This window comes from Poecilia mexicana, unplaced genomic scaffold (assembly GCF_051168715.1).
Source record: "Poecilia mexicana isolate PSO_F unplaced genomic scaffold, ASM5116871v1 scaffold_4, whole genome shotgun sequence".
In the NCBI taxonomy this organism is placed as follows: domain Eukaryota; kingdom Metazoa; phylum Chordata; class Actinopteri; order Cyprinodontiformes; family Poeciliidae; genus Poecilia; species Poecilia mexicana.
The window spans coordinates 30,615,146-30,642,195 of NW_028263373.1; the positions used below are offsets into that span (position 1 = coordinate 30,615,146).

General features: G+C 38.3%; 1 protein-coding gene across 1 annotated transcript in view; it reads right to left on the reverse strand.

Annotated features, from left to right (window-relative positions):
* The window catches only part of ptprfa (protein tyrosine phosphatase receptor type Fa), a 151,841-nt gene that overhangs the window by 53,079 nt on the left and 71,712 nt on the right, over positions 1-27,050 (reverse strand). Inside the window, exons 17-22 of the mRNA XM_088005297.1 lie at positions 20,724-20,977; positions 19,413-19,494; positions 17,937-18,140; positions 17,569-17,732; positions 16,703-16,714; positions 5,500-5,609 (exon numbers count right to left, since the gene is read on the reverse strand). Of these exons, the coding sequence (XP_087861423.1) occupies positions 5,500-5,609; positions 16,703-16,714; positions 17,569-17,732; positions 17,937-18,140; positions 19,413-19,494; positions 20,724-20,977 (826 nt within the window). The remainder of the gene's footprint in view (positions 1-5,499; positions 5,610-16,702; positions 16,715-17,568; positions 17,733-17,936; positions 18,141-19,412; positions 19,495-20,723; positions 20,978-27,050) is intronic.

A 27,050-nucleotide genomic window follows, 5' to 3' on the forward strand; every position in this document is an offset into this window, starting at 1 on the left:
GTTTAAGTTCTTGTCTAGCGGACAGACCAATGGGGTGCTACACTTATATGCAGCTTTAGCAGCTATTCAGTCATGGTACCACTGGAAACTGAGAGGAAACTGATTTTAACGTAAAATCTGTTTCCTCTCATTATCAATGTCTGTCATAACAATGATAGTGCAGTGAAGCCAAATTTATCATAACTGCTGTCCCTTAACTGCTTCTGCCTCCACTGGCAGCTCTGGTTTATTCGTTTTGTTTTTGGACACACATCAGTCTTCTTGGTCAACCATGTTTAAAGGACAGAAAGAAGGAGGAGCAGGGGTGGCACTGTCAAGTAAGGTGGTGTTTGGGCTCCCTCCCATGGGAAGTCCAGATTTAAAGAGTATTTAAAAATTGGTCTGTTGAAATAACAAAATATTACGTGAAGTTAAGAAATTTTGTGACTGACCTACAGTGTAAAATGACTGGTAAGCAGCATTACTTGTTGATAATTTTGACAATAATCAAAGTAGTAATCATGTTTGTATCTATAATCATAAATGATGTGTAACTACAATCAAAGATCACTGAGGTTGTGTTATAGGTCAGTGTTACCCTGCAACCTAGGATGGCTGAGGGTAATGTGTTAGATGATCTTCCCTCAACGTGTGATGCTGTGGAATAGGAAAGACGAGACACACATGTTGAGCTTCCTTCTCATTTAACCGGAAGATTTATTCTTCTTGTGTTATAAACATACTTCATATGCAACATGCTTCAGGTATCACATACTTCAGTAGATAACTATTAACTTCATTACATCAGAAATGACTAATATAACTTTAAACCAATCACTCTTTCAATATAAACTGAAAAGGCGCAATGCCTCTTCAACACTGTGCCTCGGCGCTCAGCCTCACACAGATATGATTTATCAGGTTTTTCAACAAACCCATAAAATAAAATAAAAAAAATAAAAACATCACATCTATAAAATAAAGAAACCAGAACAATGTCCCTTGAGTGAGAACTCTCCCAAAAAGTGCCAAACACAAGCTCAAATGAACTCTGCTGTCCGTCAGCTAGCTCCTCAGCTAGCTCACACACACGTGCACAGGCCCGCTAGCACTAGCTCCAACCAGCCCCCAGAACAAGTCCCGCCCTCGTACACAACAATTACAAGACGAACTTTGCGACTCATTAGTCGACAGCTGATCCAAGGACCTCCTCAACTCTTCCAAGAAACATATATATATTCATAAAAACACATTTTTACTGACCTGTGGAATAGGAAAGACGAGACACACACGTTGAGCTTCCTTCTCATTTAACCGGAAGATTTATTCTTCTTGTGTGCTCAATCTTTTCTATGCCACCAACGTGGCAGCGCCCCTAGCGGTTGTGTGTGGAATTGCATAGGACTAACTAAAATGACACTACAGTACTTAGTACAAAGAGAAATTAAAGATACAAAAATAAAAATTATGTTGGGGTGCCTATTTTCTTAATTATTGTTTTAATTTACTAAGAGCTCATTTTTCACCCCTCTACATCAGTCGTCCCCAACCCCGGGCCGCGGACCGATAGGTACCAAGCCGCACAAGAAATAATTAAATATTTCAGTTTTATGTATTATCTGAGTCTGGAGGATATTTCAGTTTGAAAATCCTTTAACTGTATTCTCTCGGTTACGTTTTGCATGCCAACGCTGAGCCCACAAGCAGCAAAAATGAGTAAGAAACAGATCAGATGTCTTTGGAAAGTTTCTTTGCAAAGGGGAAAAGGCCCAGAAAGAGACAGGACGATGGATTTATCCCAGTAGGTGCTAATGAGGCAATGAAGCTTCAAAACTGCTTCCATACTTCAAGACCAAGCACCCTGTGCATTTAAGCAACACTTCGGGTGACACTGTCTCCCAGATGGGACCGTCTCGTTGCAGAGAAACAAGCTCAGGGCTCCCATTGCTTTTGTCGTTATCGTGATCTGAAATTTTCATGAAAGTAACATGTTCATTTCTGTGGCGCATCTGTGTCTTATTTTGAAGGGATTATGTAAACGTTACCATAGCGACCAAAGTCAGAGAGCGTTTGGGCAGTGGTCGAGAGGAGATGAGTAGACCTTGTGAGTCTTAAGTCTGGCTACACGGCATAATTTAAGAATTGTCGGCCGATTCTCCAAACCTCTGTGACCACAGAGCTGATAAAATTACAACAGGTTAGATCGGTTCGTGTTCAGCCACAAGGCAGGAGCAACATGAACCGATTTCACTTATGAACATCCGGATTCCAGAAGAAAATCCTGTAAAACATACCATACATGAATTTAGAGTAACAAACATGTCCAACGATGTAGAAGCAATAGAGATGGTTCGTGGACTCATTTTAAGCGATAAAAGACGTAACAAAAAGAAAAGATTGGATAAAAGACTGCGGGAGCAGCCACTCTATGCGTTGCACGATGTGCTAAACCAAGCTCTCAATTGCGCCATGTCAGCTGTTTGGGATTCCTCTTTTTGCTTCCGTCACCGAAATTTCTGACTGGCTACCTGTCACAGTCAACAGGCAGCGTTCTCGCTCCCAGTCAGGGAATACCCAACATGCTGGGATAAAAGGGCCAAGAGACAATCTAACATGTTGAATATGTGGGATTTTAGATCGGAGCGGTCTGACGTCCTAGCAACACACCACACAATGCAGGATGATCGGCAACGATTATAGCAGCGATAATCTTAGAACTCGGAACGCTCCAAGATTGTCATAAGGGGACAATTGGGACAAAATATTTGAAATTGTGTCATGTGACATCCGCCCCCCGGGCCGCAGTAAAATTGCCTAGCCTTGACCGCTCCGCGGTGATAAAAAGGTTGGGTACCACTGTTTTAGGTAACACAACCTGTTACAGGTTCTGAGTTAAGTTTCCAGCCCATAAATTTATTAAAAAAAAAAAAAAGCTGAAATAGACCCAGTGCAAAAGACTTATATTAACATTGTTTTCTCTTGTAAAAATGAACATCTATAACTTTGGTCATCAGATCATTAGAATAATGGATGATTCTTGTTTTCTTTTCAGAAGAATGCCTGCAATAACTCAAATTATAATTATAAAGAGGTTATAGATGTGATTTTGACAACAAAGTTGAAATGGTGTAAAATGTGTACAAATGTAACAGAATGATCCCATGCCATTGTGTCATGAAGTGTTGCAACAGACCACAGCTAGGAATAAGAGTTGAGAAAGGGGAACTGATTGTCATAGTCATAGTCAACCGCTATAAAAGCCGAATGCAAAGAGAAACCTTTGGTTGGATCCTCCAGGCAGATTTGAGCCAAGATTAAAATGGACAAAGAACTCTGCAGCTGAAGAAGAGTCAGAGTCAGAGCCACAGATGGGCCAAACACTGTCCTGCAAAAGGGATTCAACTCCTCCACCCGCAACCAAGCTGTGGCACCGAATTTTACTTCTCTCATCATCTGGGTTCAGACCCCAAAGGCAAAGACAAATAATGTTTCTAACAAGAGGACATCCATCAGCTGAAAGGAAAAAGAACATTGTCTGTGATTTGCTCCATGCCCAAGAGTCCTTTAGCTTTTATTGTTAGGATTTGAGTTTTCTGTGTTTATTTTTGGTTTTTTTCTGTGTTTGTTGTGATCCTGTTCCCTGTGAGTCTCTGTGATGTCCTGTCCTCCCCTCCCTGTTAATTGTTTCCCAGGTGTGTCTCATTCCCTGATCACCCTCCCAGTGTATTTTAATCCACCTGTTGTCTGTCTGTTGTCAGATCCTAGTCGGTTATCGTCAGTAGTTCTCAGTCGAACTGTATAGTCCTGAGACTACTTTGCTCCATGTTCAGTCTTTGTGTCAGTTGCTACTGGTATTTAGCTGTATGCTTTTTGTCTCTGCAGTGCTGCCTGATCTGGACTGTTTGAGCCACTTTTATCATTAAATTCATCATCACTTTCTTCATAACCTGGACTCCTGCGTTCATTCTCACCTTCACAAACCGCCACCTCATCCAATTGATCAACTTAAGGTTTGCAAACAATCTTCCATCTCCCAAAACCTCCACCTTTTCCTAACACTCCTTAGGAAAAGGTGTGTAAGATTAAAGTTGATCTTACCATATATTCCTTTGATTTAATATTAGCACCTGATTGTTGTGGCTGAATTAAGCTGTTAGTGAATCCTGCAAAGCATATTACTAAGAAGCATAGAAAATTAAGAAGTTGTGGACATTCAATTAATGTGTCACTGTAATGTTCTTCAATAGTTGTAAAATAGCTATGGTGGATGATTCTCAAAAAGTAAGAGGTTTTAATAGGTTGCTTTTAGCCCACACATTGTAAAATAAAAACACCGCTGGGAATTGTCAAGGTCACTAAACTAAACCTGGATCTGTTCTAAGTTGTGAAATGAGAAGAGCAGCCATTTAATGAACGTGTTCTGTGGGAACTATTCAACTCAGGCTGCTGATTATTTAGCATTCTATGAAATGAAGCAGGTGAGGCATTATGACTTAGGCTGTTAGAATCCATGCAAATCTTCAATAATCCAGCTAGATATGTTCTTTATGAATCTTGCAAAGCCATTAAACTTTACAATGCCCAATGCTGAGTATCTAAGTTTAAACTCATTTTTAGTTCTATTTACAAATTCTCATATTTCCAAGAGCATACTTGTCTTTATTTATTTTATATTTTCATTATATTAAACTTTACATTGTGGTAGTCACACAATGAATGCAACACGATGTAATAAAATATACAAAATGCATGTTTATTTTCTATAAATTTTATACTACTTATGATATTTGTATTTGCTAATATTCAACACTTTAGATGGAGTACCTTCAACAAATAAGCTATTTCCTCTTGGGGATCATGAAAGTACTTCTGATACTGATACTTGCATATAATTATTTGAACCAATAAATGTGGCACTTAAACTTATCTAGAGATTGTTCTGAAGAATGAACACAACTGTGGAGGTCCACATTTCTCTTCAAGATATGGGGCCTCATTTATTTTATTTTATAATTATGTCACACAATGAATTGTTTGAGGAGTTGCCATTATGTCAGTAGGTATATGTTTTGAATTAAACTATCAGAAGCTTACAATGTCATGCTATCACATGGGCTTTCCCAAGTTGTTTAAAGGTGTAATAATTTTAGGGTTTATGCGCCACTCTAAATTAATCTGTGATCATTTATGCAATGGGCAAATAGAAATAATTCTAATTCTAACCAGATAAAACCAGAAATGTTTTGTCAGATTTAATAAAAGACAGCAGTCAATGAAGTCATATGTCTTTTTAGACAATGTATATTACTATTCAGTTCCATCTACAAAACTTGTAAAGCTTTAACATTTAGAAGTTTGTCTCTTGAGAAAAACTGCAGCAATTAATCTATAAAAACAGTGTAAATAAAACATATTTTTCCTCTTGCTGGGATATCCACCTTTACATATTGTGCCAAAAACTTTGTACAAAAGTATAAGATTTAAAATAATTTGAGAAAATGTTTTTGTATATGTCCATACCTAATATCTGGCATTTTAGTCTTCTCATCTCCACAGGCTCAGTGATGCAGGTCATGAGGGAATCTTTTCTCTCCAATATGTGTTCATCCATGGCTGAAGATGTGTGTTTCCTGGAGAACAGACATACATGACTTGTATAAAAATGAGAACCCACTCCAGAGCCTGTTAATGTTCCAGCATTACTGTACTGTGGTGACAAGTAATAAGTCAATCCTAATACTGGAAATTTCAAACAGAACCTACAAAGTTACATTGAACTAGTCCTGCTTCCTACAGCAGAGGGCAGTTGCACTCCCTGAAGCCCTTGAGAGAGGTGGGTATATCATTAGGATTCTGAGCCCGTGGAAGCAAGGGGACGGCCAAAGCATGGATCTCAGTTTGTTTTATGTCCCTTTGGAATGAATAAATTCATTTTGAATTTGATTTCACTGGCGACATAAGTAAAGAGAAATAGCTTACAATGTGTCAGATTTCAGTCAAAATGTTCTTAATTTCTCCTCAAAATGTTTTAACAAATTTCAATAAACTTTAATGGCTTTCATGTAGATATGAGTGTAGCTCAAAAACACACCTTCACAATAAAGTTCAATGGTTTAATGGAAGGACAGAAATAGCTCCCTGAATAGGGCAACTCACTTAGTAACCTGAGAGTGCAGGTTCAAGTCCTGGTTGAAACCAGATGTTTTATTTTATTTACATTTCCTTTGGGATCAATAAAGTATTTCTGAATTTGAATTAACTGCCAATATGAGTATGTTTCTTAGTAAAAGATTGTAAGACATTAAATGTAATTGTCATAAGCTGAACATTTCAGATCTTTTATTTTCAGTATAGTTAAGCATTATCTGACTTCAGCCACAAATAATTCCAACTATCAATGAAGCCACTGTATCCATGTAATGTACTGTTTATTCAATATGATCAGCTAACCAGTTTATATAGATATGATGGCTTAACCTGGGTACCAATATAAAGAAGTTAAATGTTTTATTTTCGTTTCGGATGAGAGGATTTCCCTTGACCACCAAAGATGACTTCCTATTGGATTTCTTCCTCTTTGTTCATTCAAGTAAAAAAATTGCAAAGCTGTGCTCCCAACTGGCCTGGGGATGCAGGCCTGGATTATTTTAGGTTATAAGAGTATCTAAAAAAAAACAACTTCAAAATTATATATTTTTTTTTAGGTGAGACACAATCAAGTACCTGGACCTTAAGTGCTTAATTAATCTAAACACACAAATCTCAAATAAAGCACAGTTTCTGTCAATTTTTTGGCTCTAGTGGCCTTTATTTGATAGTTAATTGACAGGAAGGTGGGCAATGAGAGAAGGGGGAAGACATGCAGCAAAGGTTGCCAAGGCCGGGAATCAAACCTGCAACTTGAGGACTAAGGCACAATGTGGGTTGTGCTTAACCCCTGCGCCACCACAGCACACCCTCAGGTTCTGTCAATTTTAACATGTCCAGATAATATGCATTTGGCAAATAGAATTTCTACATTATGGTGGGAAAATGTTTCTCAACTTTTCAAAAATGTAATTTCCTCTCCGAAGGGTCTGCCTCCTGCATTGTTGCCGCCCGCCGGACAGTTTGCGGCAATCCCCGCGCTGACCTTTTGTTTCTCTTTGTGTAAGTGAGTTTGTTCTAAAGTTGAAGGACTGTTAGGCACTGTTCAGGTTTGTCACCGCTCTCAACCTGGAGTGTCGGCCAGAACACCACTCAGGCCAGGATTCAGCTCAGGACCAGATGTTAGGATGAGGTGCACCAGAAGTTTAATAAAGACATGAGGCAGGATCCTTTAACTGTTCTGTATTCCAAACTGTATCACAGATATTGATCCAATGAACATGGATGGGCATAAATGTGTCTACATGAAGGTGTGTGTGTGGTTTCTCATCAATGATGCACACTCTTAAGGAGAACACATATCTTGTGGTCTTTCCCACGTGTTAGCACAGCGGCTCGGTTACCCAAACTTCCCCACCAGATACCAGCAATGTTGGCTACGGCAAGGTGTTGACGTCATCACTGCCCTAACTACGGTATGCCTTTAGGGACAAACCTAACGCTGAACAGAAAACACATAATACAAAGAGTAATACTCAACGCCAAACTTAAACTATATATAAGGGTCTTTTGAACACTTTGTGTTTCCTTTTGGACTCTTGCCCTGTGTCCAGAGCCACTCTGCCCTCCTTCATTGGGTTGTTTTTCATTTTGGACTTTCTAAGGGAGTCTAGCAGCCGCACTGTGAGGGGAGAGTTACGAGGGAGGGGTTGGTAGGTGCTATTAGGATTTGTTTTTTTTGTGTATGTTCCTTGTAAATTGAGTCTCTGTGTTGTCATGTTTTGCCTTTAATTGTCTCCAGCTGTCCCTTGTTATACTGATTACTCAAGTTCAAGATACTTTATTGTCATTCACATCACGTATCACATGAGGTGGAACGAAATTGAGAGTCACAGCCCCAGTTACATCCAAATATAAAAATATAAATATAAAAGTATAAAATATAAAATATAAAATCGCTGCAAGAGCACAATATTACAAGTAGGAAAAGTGTATAGCTAAGAGCAGTGCAATAAGGGGGAATGATGGGAGTTTAAGAGTCGCACAGCTTCTGGTATGAAGCTGTTTCTCAATCTGGTTGTCCTGCATTTGATGCTCCGCAACCTCCTACCTGAGGGGAGCGGGACAAGAAGTGAGTGTGCTGGGTGAGTAGGGTCCTTCATGATGCAGGAGGCCCTTTTCCTGCATCTGGAGGTGTAGATGTCTGTGGCGGTGGGGAGGTTGACTCCAACAGTCCTTTGTGCCGCCTTCACCACTCTTTGCAGAGCTCTCCTGTCTGCAACAGAGCAGCTGCCGTACCACACGTACCACTCCTCTATGCATTTAATCCCACTTGTGTCTGTGTTTCCCCATTGGGTCCTTGTCATGTCGTCACCCTGCCTTTGTTCCATTTGTGTATTGTTCCCAGTTGCTACCAGTGTCTGAGCTCCTTGTCTTTACTCACCTGTGCTGCCTGGACTTCTGTACTCTTTGTTTGGTGTTAGGGTTTACATTTACTCTGCAACCTGGGTCTACTGTGTCTCACCCTCAAACCAACAACCAATTCATGACAAAAACATTAAAAATGAGTAGCAAGTTTTGTTATTTGGTGTTTTCAGAATTTTAGCTCAAACTAGCACAATAGTTCTATGAAAACGTAAAGAGGAGAGGGAAACTGACACTATAATGTAGTCATCTTTCTTGGCCACATGATGGTGCAAAACCCACCTTATCTGGGCTAGCAGCAGTATAGAATCTCAATCAGTGCGCTTCTCTTTTGAATTTAGATAAACTTCAATAAACTTTAAACTCTTTAATCCAAATTTACATGACATTTACATGTCTGGCTAACCACCACAAATTCAAAATGAAGACTTTTTCCCTATATCTTAAATGAATGTAGTTCTACACCTCCAGGCCACTTAGGGGTGGCCCTATGCCAGGGGTGGGCAATCCTGGTCCTCAAGAGCCGGTGTCCTGCAACTCTTAGATGTCTCCCTGGTCCAACACACTTGAATCCAAACAGCTGAATCACCTCCTCAGTGCAGTCAGGTTCTCCAGAGTCCTGCTAACAACCTCATTATCTGACTCAGGTGTGTTGAAGTAGAGATGCATCTAAAAGTTGCAGGAGACCGGCTCTCGAGGCCTGGAGTTGCCCACCCCTGCCCTATGCAGTTTCCTTAGTATTTTTTTTTTTTTCTCATTTTCTTTCTCCCTCTGGTTGAGTAAAGGGCTCTTTGCACCTACAGCACTGATGTCACATCCGTATGAGCGAAATGCGGATTTCTTGCTTCCGCTTTGAGCTACCATGACAGCTAGGAAAGACAAAGTCGTATTTCACAAGCAAAAAAGTAATACTATGAACATTGTTGTCTTCCAAATATAATAGGCTTTTAAGTTTTCATGGATTTCCAAACGATCCTGAATTAAAAGGATCCAGGATAAGTTGAACATGTTGGCCCGAGTATGTTGCAATTTTCCTATTACCTAAAAAATTCCTGTTTGCGATACGCCAAAACTCATAATTACTTCAAAAATGTACATCTTTTGTTATATTTTTCACCCATGGAGTTGAAAGATATAATGGGCATCACCGAAGGGTTGATGACGCATAATGGTCCATTCTGTACTGGAGTCTACAGAGTAAGTACAGAAGGCTGACCTTACCCAAGTGGTTGTTTATCATATTGCATTTGACTGGTGTAATTTTAAATAATGCCACACTGTGTCACTATCGGCTGTGATAAAAAAACTTAATTGAGGCGAATCTGGGTAATTTCACACATGAAAGAAAGAAGAGCGCATTGCGAGAGCCGAAGTAGAACACAACTTCCGAAGGACCTAATCTGTACCCTGGACACTCAATTGTACCAGCAAAGCTAATGAAGGCTCTAACAGGTCTTTGTTACCTTAACGAGCTAAAAATAAATGCTGTGCTGCCGCTCAGACAGAGCTGGACGCTGTTTGAGATGCTAACAGGAGCTTGCGTTACTGACATCACCGATCTGACCGGATCTATGGAGGTCCGGTGTCGGTGGTAATAATGTCGTTGAGGCTGTTGCCACCACACCGAACTCTACACAGCACAGCTGATGCCGAACCGGACACAGCGCTGCAGACACTGGGAGAAACATCAAAGACAAGATATTACTATGCATGCTAGAACACCAGTACTGAATGTGAAATCACTACCAACACAAATTAAGTTTGGACCCTAAACCGCTGTTGCCTAACTGGACACAGAGCTACAGAAGTACTTACTGGGTCACATAGTCCGACCAGAGGTACATGTCATTCACTGTTTCATTTACGAATCTGAAGGCAGCAGCAAAACACCAGCTCCTACGGCCAACTCTATCCTCTTCCTCTGTTTGGTCCTCCTCCTCATCATCACGTCTTCTGATTTCTACATTCTGATTGATTTCAGTGTGCTCCAGTTCAAATTACAAAGGCTTAATAACGTTACTCATCACTGTTTTGGAGGAGCCAGGCAGTTGGTCTATTACAAGTCATTTACCCAGAATGCATTGCAGTGTGGACAACATAGTGACATTCCTGTGAAAATATTTTATTAAAATTTATAAAAACTAAATAACCTATTACTGTATTGTTTTTACATACAAGATAAATATTTCCCAAATAAGGTCTATTTTTATAACTAGTCGTGGTTCCCTTTAAGAAGATGGTGGCTTGTAAATATTCGTCGCTACCAGCTAAAGCTAACGCCACACAGCAAAGTTTGCAGCCTTCACATCGGATCAGATTCTTCAGCCTAAAACTACCGGGGGAGACAGATGATAAATAAAAGAGCCATCCCTGTGTTATTTCCATGAAACCACTTCTGCATTCAGCCTGAAAGAGCGAGTGTATGTGAACGAGGCAGCAGACCAGACCCAGATCCCCGAGCAACTGACCCGCCTGTATACACTGCTGTAAACACCATCCTATCTGAGCTCTTCACAAGAAGCATGGAAAAGTAATAAAACATAATAACACAGAGACCTTAAGGAACATGGCCATATTTTTCTAAAAGCAACAACTTTGAACCTGAAGAGTTAGCTGAACTAGAACTGTGACAATTGCTGGGTTTCAGTCACATGACCCGGATGACGCACAAAATTCAGATGGAGGGCCAGAAAGGGATTTCCCCAGTTCAAAACAAAGCAAAATGGATCACAATGAGTAGCTAATGCCCTTAATAGGCTGAAACAAGTGAGGCATCTCGAAAAAATATGCATATATTTAGGATATGATCATTATTATATCGGTAAAAAAGACTTCTCTTGTAATCTTGAGGATTTACCCGCCATCGAACTATCTGGTGAGACAGAATTCATATTATATGACAATGAGTCAGAAGAAAGTTTTCAAAAGCCTGAAGAATCCCATCATTTAGTTTCAGGTTGGGTCAAGCATTTGGGATCAAAAGAAGCATTAAATGGCTGTCACTTGTTTATGCCAGGTGAGTAGTGAGTTGTGCTATTTTAAGTAATTAATCTATGACAATGATGCTATTGCTAACAACGAACTAACCCATGTCATTTCTATGACCTTGGATCTCCTGTTAAATTAATTCAGCTTCTGTAAACCCAAATTCATGCTGGAATTGTATGTTAATCCAGTAGGTCAACCACTGGTGATGTACAAAGGCTCTTGTGTTCGTGTCTGGCCACGAATATAGTTCTTGTCCAGACACGAACCATGTGGGGGAATAGTCACAACTCACTGTGAATGTATGACTGGGTAAGGTAGGGTAGGTTATATTTAATTTATTTAACTTTTTTTTTTTTTTAGAATTAAAGTGCCACTGAACAAACATTATATTTTCTGTCTGTGACTCGGCACTGAATTAACTGCTAACTACATTAGCACTCTGAGATCAACCACGCTAGGGTGTAAAAATTATATATATATATATATATATATATATATATATATATATATATATATATATATATATATATATATATATATATATATATAAGAAGGAATTTTTCAAATATATATATAATATATATATATATATATATATATATATATATATAATATATATATATATATATTATATTATATTATAATATATATATTATATTATATTATAATATAATATATATATATTATATATATATTATATTATAATATAATATATATATATATATATTATATTATAATATAATATATATATATATATATATATATATTATATTATATATAATGCTCATAATATATATATATATATATATATATATATTATCTAACCTATGATAATATAGGTTAGATAATATATCTTGTATATCTGAAAATACAAGTTAAACATGAAGATCTAAAATTTTTATTATTTTGTCAAGAATCAACAAGTGGGACACAATCGTGAGGTGGAACAAAATTTATTGGATATTTTAAACTCTTTTAACAAATAAGTGGGGTATGCAATATTATACGGCTCCTTTACTTTCAGTGCAGCAAAGTCACTCCAGAAGTTCAGTGAGGATCTCTGAATGATATTCACAAATAAACATATCCAGGTGTTAGAATGGCCAAGTCAAAGTCCAGACCTGAATCCAATTGAGAATCTGTGGAAAGAGCTGAAAACTGCTGTTCACAAGCGCTCTCCATCCAACCTCACTGAGCTCCAGCTGTTTTGCAAGGAAGAATGGGCAAGAATTTCAGTCTCTCCATGTGCAAAACTGATAGAGACAAAACCAAGCGACTGGCAGCTGTAATCACAGCAAAAGATAATGCAAGGGGGCTGAATAATATTGCACGCCCCACTCTGCAATTTTTTATTTAAAGTTTAAAATATCCAACAAATTTTGATCCACCCTCACAACTGTGTTCCACTTGTTGATTCTTCACAAGATAATAAAAATTTTAGATCTTTATGTTTGAAGCAGCAAAAGGTTAAAAAGTTCAAGGGGGCACTGTATATTTATATATATATTAGCTAAATAGGAAAAGTTAAACGCATACTTTCTATCTATTATAGCTGACTCTAACTTCATTATATGAAAAGAGAAAAGGAAATAAAAAATATTTTCAAAAGTGCACTTCATAATTCCAGTTCAAATTTGTGAGATAAAGGAATTGGCAGTCGTTGCAAACAACAACATATAAATCAAAATCAAACTTACAAATTTGATTGATCAATGTAGCTACAGACTGGATCTTTGGAACCAGACTTCATTGTTGCACCAGCATGGAATACAAAATTAACAAAACAATCATAAAAATGATCAAATGTAGGATTAGGGGAAAATGCCTTTAAATATTAAAGGTCTTGTCTTTACTTTAGCTTATTTAGTTTGATTTTACATGTAGTCATTAATCAAATAAGTGAATGGAACTGACCTGAGCAACTGATAGTCGAGTTAGTATCTAATGATAACTGGTGACGTGTAGCCTGCAGTGTCAGAAATAATGCTGTACTTAATGCTTAAATATGATATTGACTCACCGTCGAGTGAGTGAATTCTTTGAGGAGGTTGATGCAATGTTAACTGTTCAGAAATTGCAATGGGAAGCTTTACCAGTTAACCGGACCACAACCTGGTGAGCACTAAAGCGGGAGGGAAATAACATTAGTGGCACTATTGGTAGGGTTAGGGTCATGTAAAGTCGAATCAGATTTGGAGGTTTCAGGTTGTTTTACGAAAACAGGCCAAGTGAGTAGCAGCAATAGGGAAAAACCAGGAAAAAACAATGAGGGTCCTGGAATTTAAAGGGAAGGTGGTTTGGTCACGGCGGTCATGTGGTTTACATGTTCAACCCCCCCCCCCTCCCCCCGACCCCATGTACATCCCATAAAGGCATAACAAGGTGTCCAGCTTACTTGTTGGGGCTTTGGATCGATTTACAGCATTAATTATTACCTTGGGCTAGTAAAATGCCATTTTCAATAGACTGGACCAAGCTGGAAGCTGACGTGCAAAGAGCCCATTTGAAAGACATGATCATTTTATTTTTGATCATTTTTTGGGGGCATTTTTGAAAGTGCACTTTCAATTAACTTGAGATGATTCTGAATTACATTTTTGTTCAATTATATTTAAACTATTAAGTATAATTTAAATTCTTCATTATGAAGAATTTATTTTAAAAAATCTTAATATTGAGCATTTTCAAATATATATATATTGCTGTCCTGCAGCTTTGCAGTTTCTTTAGTGGAAATGAGAAAGAGGAAGAAATCCGCCAGGAAGCCTATTTATATGGTCAACTAAGCATTACGCTTTTCTCACAATCTAAACCAATACATCGACTTTAATGGCTTTGATTTTCAATATGACTATGTATCTCAATTCTACACGATTGAAAGACGTTGTAAATGTGAGTATTGTCATAAGTTTAATGTGGAAGACACGAGAAGTTTGCCCTTTTTTGGCTTTGAGGCTGATCTGGACCATCATTGACTGGCCCACCTGCCAATCATAATCAACAACAGCCGATCAAAACCTTAATCTGAGACTTTCCAGAGTAGCACAATAGGACAGAAATTTATTGCAGGAGGACTGTGAGAAAGTAAAATGGACTTTTTAGTAGTTTCAGGTGGATTAAAGCTGCTCAGGATAGCTTTGTGTGTGTTTGGCTGTCTGTAATTAAATAACATTAAAGTGTTTTTTTTATTATTTGTAGTTTAAAATGACTAATGATCAAGTTCTATTTTATTTAATTCTTTACAAGATGTTGAATGTTTATCATAACAAATGTGGGGAGAACCTAATGATAGATTTATGGAGACATGAATATTGTTTATGTAGTTGTTAAGGCTCTAAATATCTAACATACTAAATTGTCTAATTTAGTTTGCTGCGTATTAATGGTTTGAGCTGTTTCTAAGCTGATGGAAGAAGATGAATGACTATGTGGTAGAGATTTTGTTAATGATTATACCAGTGGTGCCCAAAGTGGGTCCTGGAGGGCCAGCATCCTGCATGGTTAAGTTCTCTTCCTGGTGGTAGTAACAACGTCCTCAGCAAGTTGATGTTCTCCTTAGGCCTTCTAATGAGGAGGCCAGCATCCTTCTAAGGCCTTCTAATGCTGCCATTCTAAGGCCATCATTTGACGGATCATTAGAGCCATCAAAAACTTAAATCATTGCATATAAATTTTTATTTTTTTTTTTAATCTTTGCATTTTTTAAGACTTTATAGTTGGTGTTCAGACATTAATCTTCCAATTATACATAACTATCAGTGATATTTTCAAATTTCCTGTAAACGTTAAACGCTTAACTCAAAAATATAGCGAGCCGCTGGATGAATGACTACTGAGCGCCCCAACCACCAGGCTTAGCAAGTTTTCTGTGGGAAACCTTGTTTGTGTACTTGACAGAACTGAGGAATTGGAAATTGAGCAAAACATATTGAACTATAAAAGACAATTGACGCCTCTTCTTTGACTGGATGCCTGCAGCTTTCTACTCGAAATAACCACATCTTTAGTTCATTTAACAACTTTTGACATCCTATTTATCCTCATATTTTAGTCATCCTATTTAGCCACATACGCCGTTTCTTAGGCCATGGTATGATTTGGACACATGCACTGCTGCCTGCATGTATCATAATATAATGACTTACAGGGTTGTTTTTTTTGATACATTGGTTTAGTGATTCCTGGTTTATTGATTTTTTTTTTGTAGAGAAACGTCTTCCCACCATAGTGCAGTAATTATTTTAAACCACATGGTGGAGCCAAATCCAATTACCTGGCCCATATGAAGCATGATGGAGATTTTGTTAATGATTATACTTTGTCAGGGTTTCCATCATATCTAAATAAACTGTTTTGTAGGCCAAAAATTGGATACATGCAGGTCACACCCCATCTATTATTATAATGACTTATTATGGGGGTTTTTTTTCAGTACATTTGTTTACAGTGTTTTCTTGTTTGTTGATTCTTTTTTTCTTGTACAGTAACATATTCCCACCATAGTTTAGTAATTCTATCTTGCCACATAATGGAGCAAACCAACAAGTATTTGCCTCGTTTCAGTTCCATACCTTTTTGCATTAAATCTTCTTCAATACCAGCTTGTTTGAAGGAAGTGATGCAAGACACAGTGTAGCTGACAGTGAACATAAATAAAGGATGCTGGGGGGGGGGTTGGTTTTGAAGGGAAACCTGCTAGGTTAGGCGAGGAAATATAACTGCTTGCAGTTCTAGTTCATTATTAATATCCACTGAAGAAAACAAAGAAAGGCATAAAGCGATCACGCTCAAACTGTTATTTCAAACATCCCAGCTATGTGAATCAACTCATTTACATCAACATTCCTGATGTGCATGCCTATTAAAATTTTTATAACTATTGCCATTTGTACTATAGAAAAAAATACTGTATTAAAGTGCTTGTGATTTTATTTTCTGTGTTAGATGGTACATTCTCAACCAAGAGGTGCACAGGCAATGGTCATGTTGTGGTCTGCATGTGATATAACTCACAAGATCCATCTAAAAGGTTTTCTGTATATCTTACAGTGGAAAAAGACAGGGTTGTGGAGAAAACAATTAAAAAACATCAAAGAAGCCAGCAACAAGCAAGGTACACTGAAATAAAAAGTAATTTCTCATCATCCAATCTAAAATCTGAATCAGAAAACAAATCAACTCAAAACAAAAAAAGTGACACTAAGATTTAAAAAAAGACACTAACCTTTCTTGTTTACTGCATCCACAGACAGCAGACATTGAAAAAGGAAAGAAAAATATTGTTAATATCACAAGAGTAACCAGAAACTGTTAACCATAGTTTCCAACAGCCAAGTTCTGTCCATTTTTTAAATTATTCTGTGGAAAGGAAAATAGATTTCAGCAAAGCATCAGTTTGTGCAAACCACAAGGGGCAACAGCATTAAGAGTTAAATGTCTGTCCTGGCTCAAAACATCTCTACATTTTTGTGGTAACTGTAACAAAGAACAGTTTTAGAAACCAAATGTATGTCAAGTTAGTGTAATTTAACACAAAAGTGTTTCAATGTGTGCAATTAGTATACCTAATTAGCTATTAGGTGATTTTTGAATTGATTATTATTCTTATAAATCCATGCACTATTGCTCATATAAAAACATCTAAAAACATAGTATACCTGGGAATACAAAGCTACTTGGAAAACAAGTAAGTGATAGCTGGAATGTCTCTGTTTTATTTGGTGTCAATTTTTAAAGTTGTGCTGCAGAAGGTTCTTTTGCACACTTAGTTCCACATTCTGCATGAATTTAGATGTGTTGCAAATTTATAGACTAAAAATTTGGGACACAGCCAACAAGAGGTCATTCGGTTATTCGTCATATAAACCAAACGAGACATGGCCCAAAAAACTTTTCATTTAAGAAAAATTCTAATAATGCCTCAAGAAGTTTGGCGACTGAAATAATTCACAATCAAATGTGGTTATGAAGTGTCTGTAGGATTTGCTGATATCTTCGCACAGTGATCAGTGATTTATTTACAAGTGATTTGTTAAAATCAAACACACACACTGTACAGTGTACTTCGATGAATCTCCAAAGTACACTCACCTTTTAAAGAGTAAAATTGAAATCACTGTGATAATAATGATAATGACAGCCAGCACTGGACCAACCACCCACAACATCTCTGGGTCCTCCTGAGCTTGCCTTGTGACTTCACTGACATTCACCACGAATGTGTCAGAAAATGGACTGGCAACAAATGTCCTCTGCTTCAGAGAATCATAAAGCATAAAAGGTATGTTTACATTTAATTTTGCAAACAAAGTCCATACAGGAAGAACACAATACAGTAGTGAAAGCAATTGCATCATGTAGTGATTTGTATTGATACAATATTAGAAACTTTATTTCTTTTTGAAAAGAGGCATGTTTTAAAAGTCTCATGTCTTTTAAAACACACAAAGGATACTTACAGATTCAAGATCTTTTAGGTCTGCCAGAACAAAGCAACGGAACTGTTGCAGGATAGGAAGAGGCCTGTTATAAAAGCCATTGTATTTCTTTTCATCGGCAAGCATGAAGATCTCTGGCAGAACAGCCATCTTAGCAACAATGAAGGGCTGTAGAAAATCCTGACTCTGTGTCTGCCCTGTGTTGTCAGCATCAGCCTCCAGGATCTGCCAGTGGGACAAAACACTTTGAATTTGTGGAGACATGATTACCAAATATAATTAATTGAAAAATACTTGTAACAAGCTTAGATTACTCAATACAAACATAATGACTCACCAGCTAGTAAAGCTGGTTAATGTTAGCTTAACCATGTATTTTTTTCTTTGCTCATGGAGCTTTCAAATCACAAGTTCTATCTCAAATGTAAACCAATAAAAGATCGCAGATTGGCAATGAAATCAGGTGGTTGCTGCAATAATGTTATAAGGCAACGTTACTATTTTACCCTTGGTTAACATGAACAAAGTTATTAATAGTCTATAGAAATATGATAATTCTTTTTAATAATTGATCAGGTGTAGTCAGCATTTTCTAAATGGACTGGATATTTTGTTTGTGTCAGTTCTTATTGATAATGAACACTGATTTTCAGATGTTTTTTAAAGTTCATTTCCTAATGTTATTTGTTCTGACAAACAAAAACACCTTGCAAAGGTCGGTGACTTCTAGAGGCTCTCTTCATGAAAGCGTTCTCTATGTTTCAGCTCTACCTGGCTGCCACAGGTGAAACGTGTTGCAGCTAGTCAATTACCCAATAAAGAGCTCCATGCCAGAGGTATCAGGCCCCTTTTCCCGCAGGGCCTTGATCTGCAGTGATTTTGTCTTTGTGGTGACTCTTGTCTGTGTGTTGTACTTACTGTGAGCAGTATTGTAGGAACTTATGGGAATAACTAAAAGAATGGGAACAGAAGGATGCATTTAAGTTCTAGCTTAAATGCAGGTAAATTGAAGCTGAAACTGCCGTTAGAATGCATCAGCTGGAGTTACAGTCTAGTAAACTCACCTCTGACCTAACTACAAATTCTGCTAGAGATGGAGATAAAAGTTGAACTTCCTCCTTCTCTCTCCTCTTTGCTTCTGCATGCATCAACAATGCCTCGTTTTCAACTCGCCTGGGATTTTTAGCTTCAGTTATGGCATAATTTTAGCTTTTGGGATGTTAAACAGCTTGTTGTGAACCATCTTGTTGCTAAGGTGACACATCATAAAAAAATTTACAAAATATCAACATTTTTAGTGAAAATTACTCCAGCATCCAAAACCTCTAAGATAAAAGTTATTCATTAATAACGTTTGAGCCACAAACTTAAGTTTGTGGCTCAAACTTGAGTAAGTTTCTTACTCAAGTTAGGCACACATAATTTTTATTTTTATTAAAGTTTGAGTAATATTTTAGTTTAAAAAACAAAACAAAACATAAGGACATATTCACTGACCTCATATATGTCTATGTCTTCAGGGTTTTCCCATCTCTCCAAAGAAACAAGGGTCTCAGGGACTACAACTATGTAGAACCACCTGCAATAGACAAAAATATACATACAAATGCTGCAGAAAAAAACAAACTGAGAATTTTTAAAACAAAAGTTACATCTTTTAATAATTTATGAGCTAATTAAAAAGAAAAAAAATTCAAGAGATATATTTTTGGGCAAATTTGTATACAAAAACTGAGTGGCTGATGATCTATCCAGGGTGTACACCACCTTTTTTCTAATCACCGCTGGAAATAGGCAGTAGCCTACCTCCAGCTGAAAACCAGCCTCTTGTCCTACGCCATTTGCTTCATACATAGGCCCTGGACTCCTGGTTATTAAACAGTTACTTCCCTGAGGTTTCCTATGTAATTCCTATAATGGAGCCTAAATGAAAACATTTTCATTGTGCTTCAAAAGGGATTTGAAGCACATTTATTTACGTATTCATTAGCCATATCTATATGATATAATCCCTTTGAGTGTCATTTCATGCAGAAATTGCATTTCATTGGGCAGAAAAGGGTAAATGAGACAAACTTTTAACTTGAGCATAAAACTAACATCATTTGTCTAAAAGAACTCAACCAAGAAAGTCATTCACACCACTGGTGTGTCAGTGGTGTGTCACACCACTTAATCAGGTGTGACACACTTAATGACACACGCTTGTCATTCAAAACACGTAATCAGGCAGCATGCTCTCCCGTTCCTTCGCAGATACCCAATCACTTTTTGGTATAACACCTGGTTTGTTCCTACTCTCGGCATCTGCATGGGTGGCAGTGCTCGTAGTATGTCTGCTTGGGTTAACGGTATTTATTCCAAATAGTGAACAGTCACTATTGAACAGTCACTATTTGGAATGTTGTAGCACTTCTTGCATAAGTGCTACAACATTAGGACACTACACTGAGCCCGCTGGGATTTTTCCCCATTCCATATTCCCTACTTAGTGATTTCACAACAGCAACATGTAGTCCATGATATATTTGTAGTCAACATCACAATTTATTTATTTTTTTATCAAATACCAATTCTACTCTCTCGTTATCAAAAAAGTTGTAATTACTTTAGTACTGTTGGCATTATGATTTCGAAGCTATCTGATAGTGACTTTACAGCAGAATATAGTCATGCAGTTGTGGTATGAAGCCAAAGAAACATTACAACTAAAAGGAAACTACTGCACAATTTTTGTTTCACTTATGTATTTTTAAAACTGAGTAAGTCTGTATTTTTCAGCATGTTTTCCACAAAAGGAGTACAGACCTTACATGGGCTTCAACTGGGACCTCAGGCATAACAATAGTCACCCAGTCTTCATCCACACTGGGCTGATATCGAGTTGGTTTCACTGATAGCAGGTTTGGAGCGGTTCGAACAGAAACCTGCTGCTGGAGGTCACCAGCTCCATTCCCATAGCTCATCAACACAAAAGAATAATATGTATCTGGTTGTAGCCGTGTGATCAGCTTCTTCTTCAGGTCACCATGAATTTCCACCTTTTGGTTGTTGTACAGAATCTGAAAGAAGGATTATTGGGGCATGCCATTAGCATTACATAGGGAAAAGCAGTGACGTCACTGCTCTTCATTCTAATGTCTCTTTATTTACAATAAAGAGACATTAGAATGTCTCTTTATTATAAATATAGTATATTTTTCTTCCGCTACCGTTAATGCGGCTCTTACCGCTGCGTGCCCACCCACAAAAGTGGTATCAAAACGTGCGGCTCAATCCCGGCATTGGAGCTATTATTTTTTTCATTGGGGATTAGAGTTACGATGGCAATATAAAAAGCGAAAAACGAGCGAAATTTCCAACTGCCGAAACGCAGAGTGTAACTGACACCAACTGCCGCTTTTCTAGAGTGAGAAACGGAGTGGATTTTTGACCCCAAAATAATTTTGAAATCACCTTTGTGCCTATAAAAATTACTCTATGGACCTTACCACAGGGGCTGCGTTTCATTGGCTAATGCCCATTTCACGCACAACGCAGCTACCACGTGGATGACCGCCTCACAAACACAAAGCCACAGTAGTAAACACATGCTAATGTACATTGTGGACTAGCAGACCGCAGAAAGTTTTTGCGTCAGGACTCGAAAAAGAATGGTTCTCCACTGTCAGTGGGGTATCTGTTCAGGCGATGTCAGGTATCCCGATAGTATTTGTGGAACTAAAATTCACAGATTTCCAAAATCTGAAATGGGATGCCTTGCTGGATCAAAGCTTGTGGACGACCGCATTTGCAGCTCAACTGTCGGATCAATAAGAAAAAAGGAGTGTGTGCTGGTGTAAGTATTATTGCTTTGTGTTTAGTGAATGGGGATATTTTGAGTGATAGTTTATCCATTTGAGATTCAGCTTTACAGCTTCAGTAATAAAAACATCCATTATGAAAACATTTTAGCTAAGTACAGCATAATGGCAGTACCAATACAACTTCGTAAGTTGAACAGATCAATATGCAATGTGTAGCTGACACACATTAAAGATTGTATTTTACCTGAAAAGGCTTTTTACTAAACTGTAATCTTGTTAGCCACGCTAGGACCGAGTACCGAGTATCAGGCCTAGGCACACTCAAACATTTGCCAACAACAGAAATCACTGATTTCAAAAGTAACCCTCAAAATCATGAATGCCCGACTTACCCAGCCTTGCAAGAACAATAGGCATCAGTGATCTTGTCCACAGCTATATTTATGCTGAGGGTGTGAGGATCTGCTGTTTTCCTCATCGACCGGTAGCATTTCGCTGTGACGCGCTCAATGTTGGAGGCATCGTGTGGCTCAAACACCTTGATGTCCAAAAAAGATGACATGAACTTGTTGGTTCCCCTGTCCATTGTCTTGGCAGAAATGCTACACTAATCGACTCAGAAACACTCTGTAGAGAGTCAGTCGAAATGAAAGACGCCATGTTTACGTAGAAACTAAGCTCCGCGAGGCTTTGTTTGTGAGACATGCAGCCACGTGGAATTTTCGAGGGCGTTTCTGGGCGGAGCTTGGTAAGGTCCATTGATATGAAAGTCGGTTACGACCTTGATACGCATGCCTGCTCCGTAAAATATATTCGAAATTTCTCTAGGGCTGTCGGTTTTCTGTCAAGGTGCTTCAGAGTGAAATCAAGTGACAGGGTAACCTCAGGCACTCCACCATTCATTTTCAGACTTTTCTGAAAATTTTCTGAGCTCAGTGCACAACATTTTTCTCTCATCGCTGCTATTTCTGTGAGTGACCTACAGATATGAATCACGGGACTATTGGAGACGAGAAATAGCCCTCTCATACGCTTCAAACGGTTTTTGGATCGGCCTTACGGATCCTGAACGGGAAGCAGTTGTTAGGACTGCCTTTTTAATCAAAACTGACTGGGTGTCTCATAAAGATAGAATTCCTTCTCTGCCTTTCTATCTCACACACACAGCAGTTGGCTGAGGATTAATCACTATAGCAACAGAATACAGAGAAAGGCAGAGCTGTTGGTTTGGACTACAAAGACTCTGTAGTTCTAAACATGGCGGAACACTTTAATACAGAGGGCAGAGCAGAAGGTCAGAACTACAACATGGTGGAACACTCAATTATTACAGAGGAGGGCTGAGCTGGGATTTAGAACTACTTGCTGTTTTGGGTATTATATAGCTGGATTAACCAAACCACTGTTACACATTGGCTTAGTGTGGCCATTTAAAATGAAGCTTACTGAAAATTTCTAAATAAAAGCCTTGAGATTTTTCACATCAAGTAATTGTTCTTTTGAGCTTTATGTGACTGGTTTAAACAAACCACTGTTAAACATTGAATTAGTGTGGTCATTAAAATGAAGCTTACTGAAAATTTAAAAATGAAAGCCTGCATATTCTTCTCACGTCAGTGCACCGCTGTAGGCGGTGCAATAATATTAAGAATTTTTTAAATGTTTTTTTCCTCAGGATAGTTCATTAACATTAGCACAAACATTAGCATTTCATTGCCCCCACTAGTTAAAGACATTAGCCTTTTACCTAAAATAACCTATTAGTTAATTTTCTTACTTATTTGCCATGTTTAGTATACTGAATGGAGTAAGTCAATGACAGTAAGTCAATGCTAGTGATGCCCCACATGCTACTGATAGTCTTCACGCTAACATTAGCATTTTGGCAAATTTTAGCTTATGCATTAATTTTAACATACTGAACAGTACAGGCACAGTTTACTCCACATGCTTCTGACTCTCCACAGGTTACTGACTACATTGCAGCTTTCTTTAGCATTAATGCTATTTTTTAGCATCAGAATGCTTGATTAAAAACTGACGGGCACACTTTGGCAGGCCCCGGTGAAATTTCTTCAGGAATTTTCTAGTTACTATTATAATTTCAATCGTTTCTAGCTCAGAAATGCATAAAATTTGTAATTTTAAAACATGTTAACTTCAGTTAACTTTGATTCTCATTAAAATAATATATCAAATAGACTTGCAAGAAATTTTATTGGGGCCTGCCCATAGCAATGCATAGGGAGAGCAGTGACTGACCTGCAAAGCAGGTCAGTCACTGCCTCCATGCATTGCATGGCAGGCACCTATTGTTCTACACCGAATAGAATGTCTCTTTATTATAGATTATTTATTTTTCTTCCATCACCGTTAATGCGGCTCGTACCGCTGCGTGTACCCCCACAAAAGTGGTATCAAATCGTGCGGCTCGATGCAGAGAAGGGAGCTATTATTTTTATTGGGATTCTGTGTAAAAATGACGACATAAATTTTAAAAAACGAAAAAACTTTAGTCTGAGGAACTCACAGCATCACTAAGATTTCTCTCTGAAACACACACACAGGACAGTGGAGGTCTGACTCCAAAACTCTCTTTAACTCCCCCTCACAGGCACAAATAGAGGCCTATTGATCTCAAAGTTGGTCATGACATAGATACACATGCCTGCTCCTGTAAAATGTTTTCAAAATTTTCCTAGGGCTTATGGTTTTTTGTCAGGGTCCTGGAGACCGACGCTGGGTGTCTCACAAGTATAGAAACCTGCATCTTGTCTGACAGAGAGAGCCAGCCCAGGTGCAGATCATTAATTACCATAGCAACGGGTCCTAGACAGAGGCAGTGAGTATTCCCACAGCGCTGAATCAGATCTCACTATGCATTGTGGGAAGAATACACAGTTCCTGTGACTTTTCATGTTTTGCTTACATAAAATTATTACTTGTCTGAATTTTTGAGTGTAAATTAAAATCTTTACTAAGAAAATTGAAATTGTTTTTAGAAATTAACTACTACCAACTTTCTTCATGTTCTGAGCTCAGCGCACACCATTTTTCTCTCATCACTGCAATTACTGTGAATGAGCTACAGATATGAATCGCGGTACTAAATGAGACGACAAATAGCCCTCTCATATGCTTCAAACGGTTTTTGGATCGGCCTTACGGATCCTGAACGGGAAGCTGTCGTTCGGACTGCTTTTTTCATTAAAACTGAGTGGGTGTCTCATAAAGTTAGATAAAGTCTCTGACACACACACTGCAGTTTCATCGCTATAGCAACAGAACACAGAGATAGGCAGAGCAGCTGGTTTGGACTACAAAGACTGTAGTTCTAAACATGGTGGAACACTTTAATACAGAGGGCAGAGTAGGAGGTCAGAACTACAACATGGCGGAACTGTCTGTTACTATAGAGGAGGACTTGGCTGGTATTATAAACTACTTGTGCTTTGAGCATCATATAACTGATTTAACCCGATCACTATTACACATGAAATTAGTGTGGCAATTTCAAATGAAGCTTATTGAAAATTTTCAAAATAAAAGCCTTGACAAATTTTACATCATATAATTGCTCTTTTTTATGTTAGATAACTGTTTTAACAAAACCACTGTTACACATGGGCTTAGTGTTGCCATTTCAAATTAACCTTACTGAAAGTTTCAAAATAAAAGCCTACATACTCCCCTCACGTCAGTGCAGGCGGTGCAAAAATATTATTCTTCTTTTATGTTTTTTTTCTCAGGATAGTGAACTGCCTTGCGCAGCAAGGCAGTTCATTAACATCAGCACAAACATTAGCATTTCACTGCCACCCACTAGTGCACTTCCTTGCACGCATTAGCATTTTACCTAAAATAAGCTTTTAGCCAATTTATTTACTTATTAGCCATGTTTAGAATACTGATTGGACTGAGTCAATGGGTGACAACATGGTAGTGATACCCCACATTCTACTGATACCATTCATGCTATTATTAGCATTTTGGCTTATTTTACCAAATGCAACATACTGAATGGTACAAATACACATGCTTCTGACTCTTCACAGGTTATTGACTACATTGAAGCTTTCTGTAGCATTAAGGCTAATTTTTAGCATCGGAACGCTGGGTCCAAACCAACGGGCACACTTTGGCAGGCCCCTTAAAATTTCTGCAGGAATTTTCTAGTTTCCTAATGTAATACCTTGAAATTAGGTAGACCTCTGTCTCTTTAAAAAATCCTGCTTTCTGAAATTCCATCATCAGGCAGTCATCACATTACTCCTCTTTTAACCCTTTAACAACATTTTTACCAGTGTTGCACTGAGAACTAGCTCTTATGAGTTCATTCTACCAATTGTTTTCTAATTGCTGCTGGCTAGTCTGAAGGAGCTGAGAGGGAAAGGCGCTGAGGAGGGCTGCTCTGTGAGGTAGAAGCTTGGAGCCTTGGAAACTACAGCTCTGAGAAGGAGCTCTGGATAGACCGATCTGGGTGAACCTGGAAAGTGAAATAAATGCTCCATTTAAAACTTTTGGTTATCTATCCCAACACCCGAATGATGGAGTTAAATCCAGTCCAATTATGACTCACACTCAAAATGCTTGGTAGCATCTACATAGTAAAGTAAATGCCGCATTTTCCACATTATAAGGCGCACCTAAAAACCTTCAATTTCCTCAATAGCCAAGAGTGCACCTTACAATCTGGTGCGCCTTATATATGGACCAATATTGAGCCACAACAGGTCTAGCAACTATGGTAAGCAGCCGCCGACTTCATTTTCACCTGTAGAAGAAGAAGCGCGCAGTGCATGCTGGGATAGTTGTCAGAATGCTGATTTGTAATCTATTAAAGTTTGACTGACCTATCTACCTAGTGACCGCCTAGAATCAGGTCGTCTGCAGGTCACTTAGCACCATGTTCTGTGCGCGAACGGAGAAGGGTGACCATCGTCCTGCCACACCCCGACCCAGTTGCGGAAGGCTCTCCTCACTGATCAGAGTCGGACTGTTTTGTTGACATTCCCTTTAGTGCAGCTCCATCTAGTGGATGCATAACGTAACTCCAGCCTCTACGGTAGTGTCTATTCTATGTGCCTTATAATGTGGTGTGCCCTATATATGAAAAAAGTTTTAAAATAGGCCATTCATTGAAGGTGCGCCTCATAATCCGTTGCGCCTTATAGTGCAGAAAATACGGTACCTGTCCCTTCACACAGGAAGCAGGCTCAGCGTGGAACAATCCAGAACTAAAAATCGAGGGCAAAATTATCTTGGAGGAGCTGGCATACAAAAGAGATTGATAATATGAATTGCTTATTCCAAACTAATATCCTGCTGT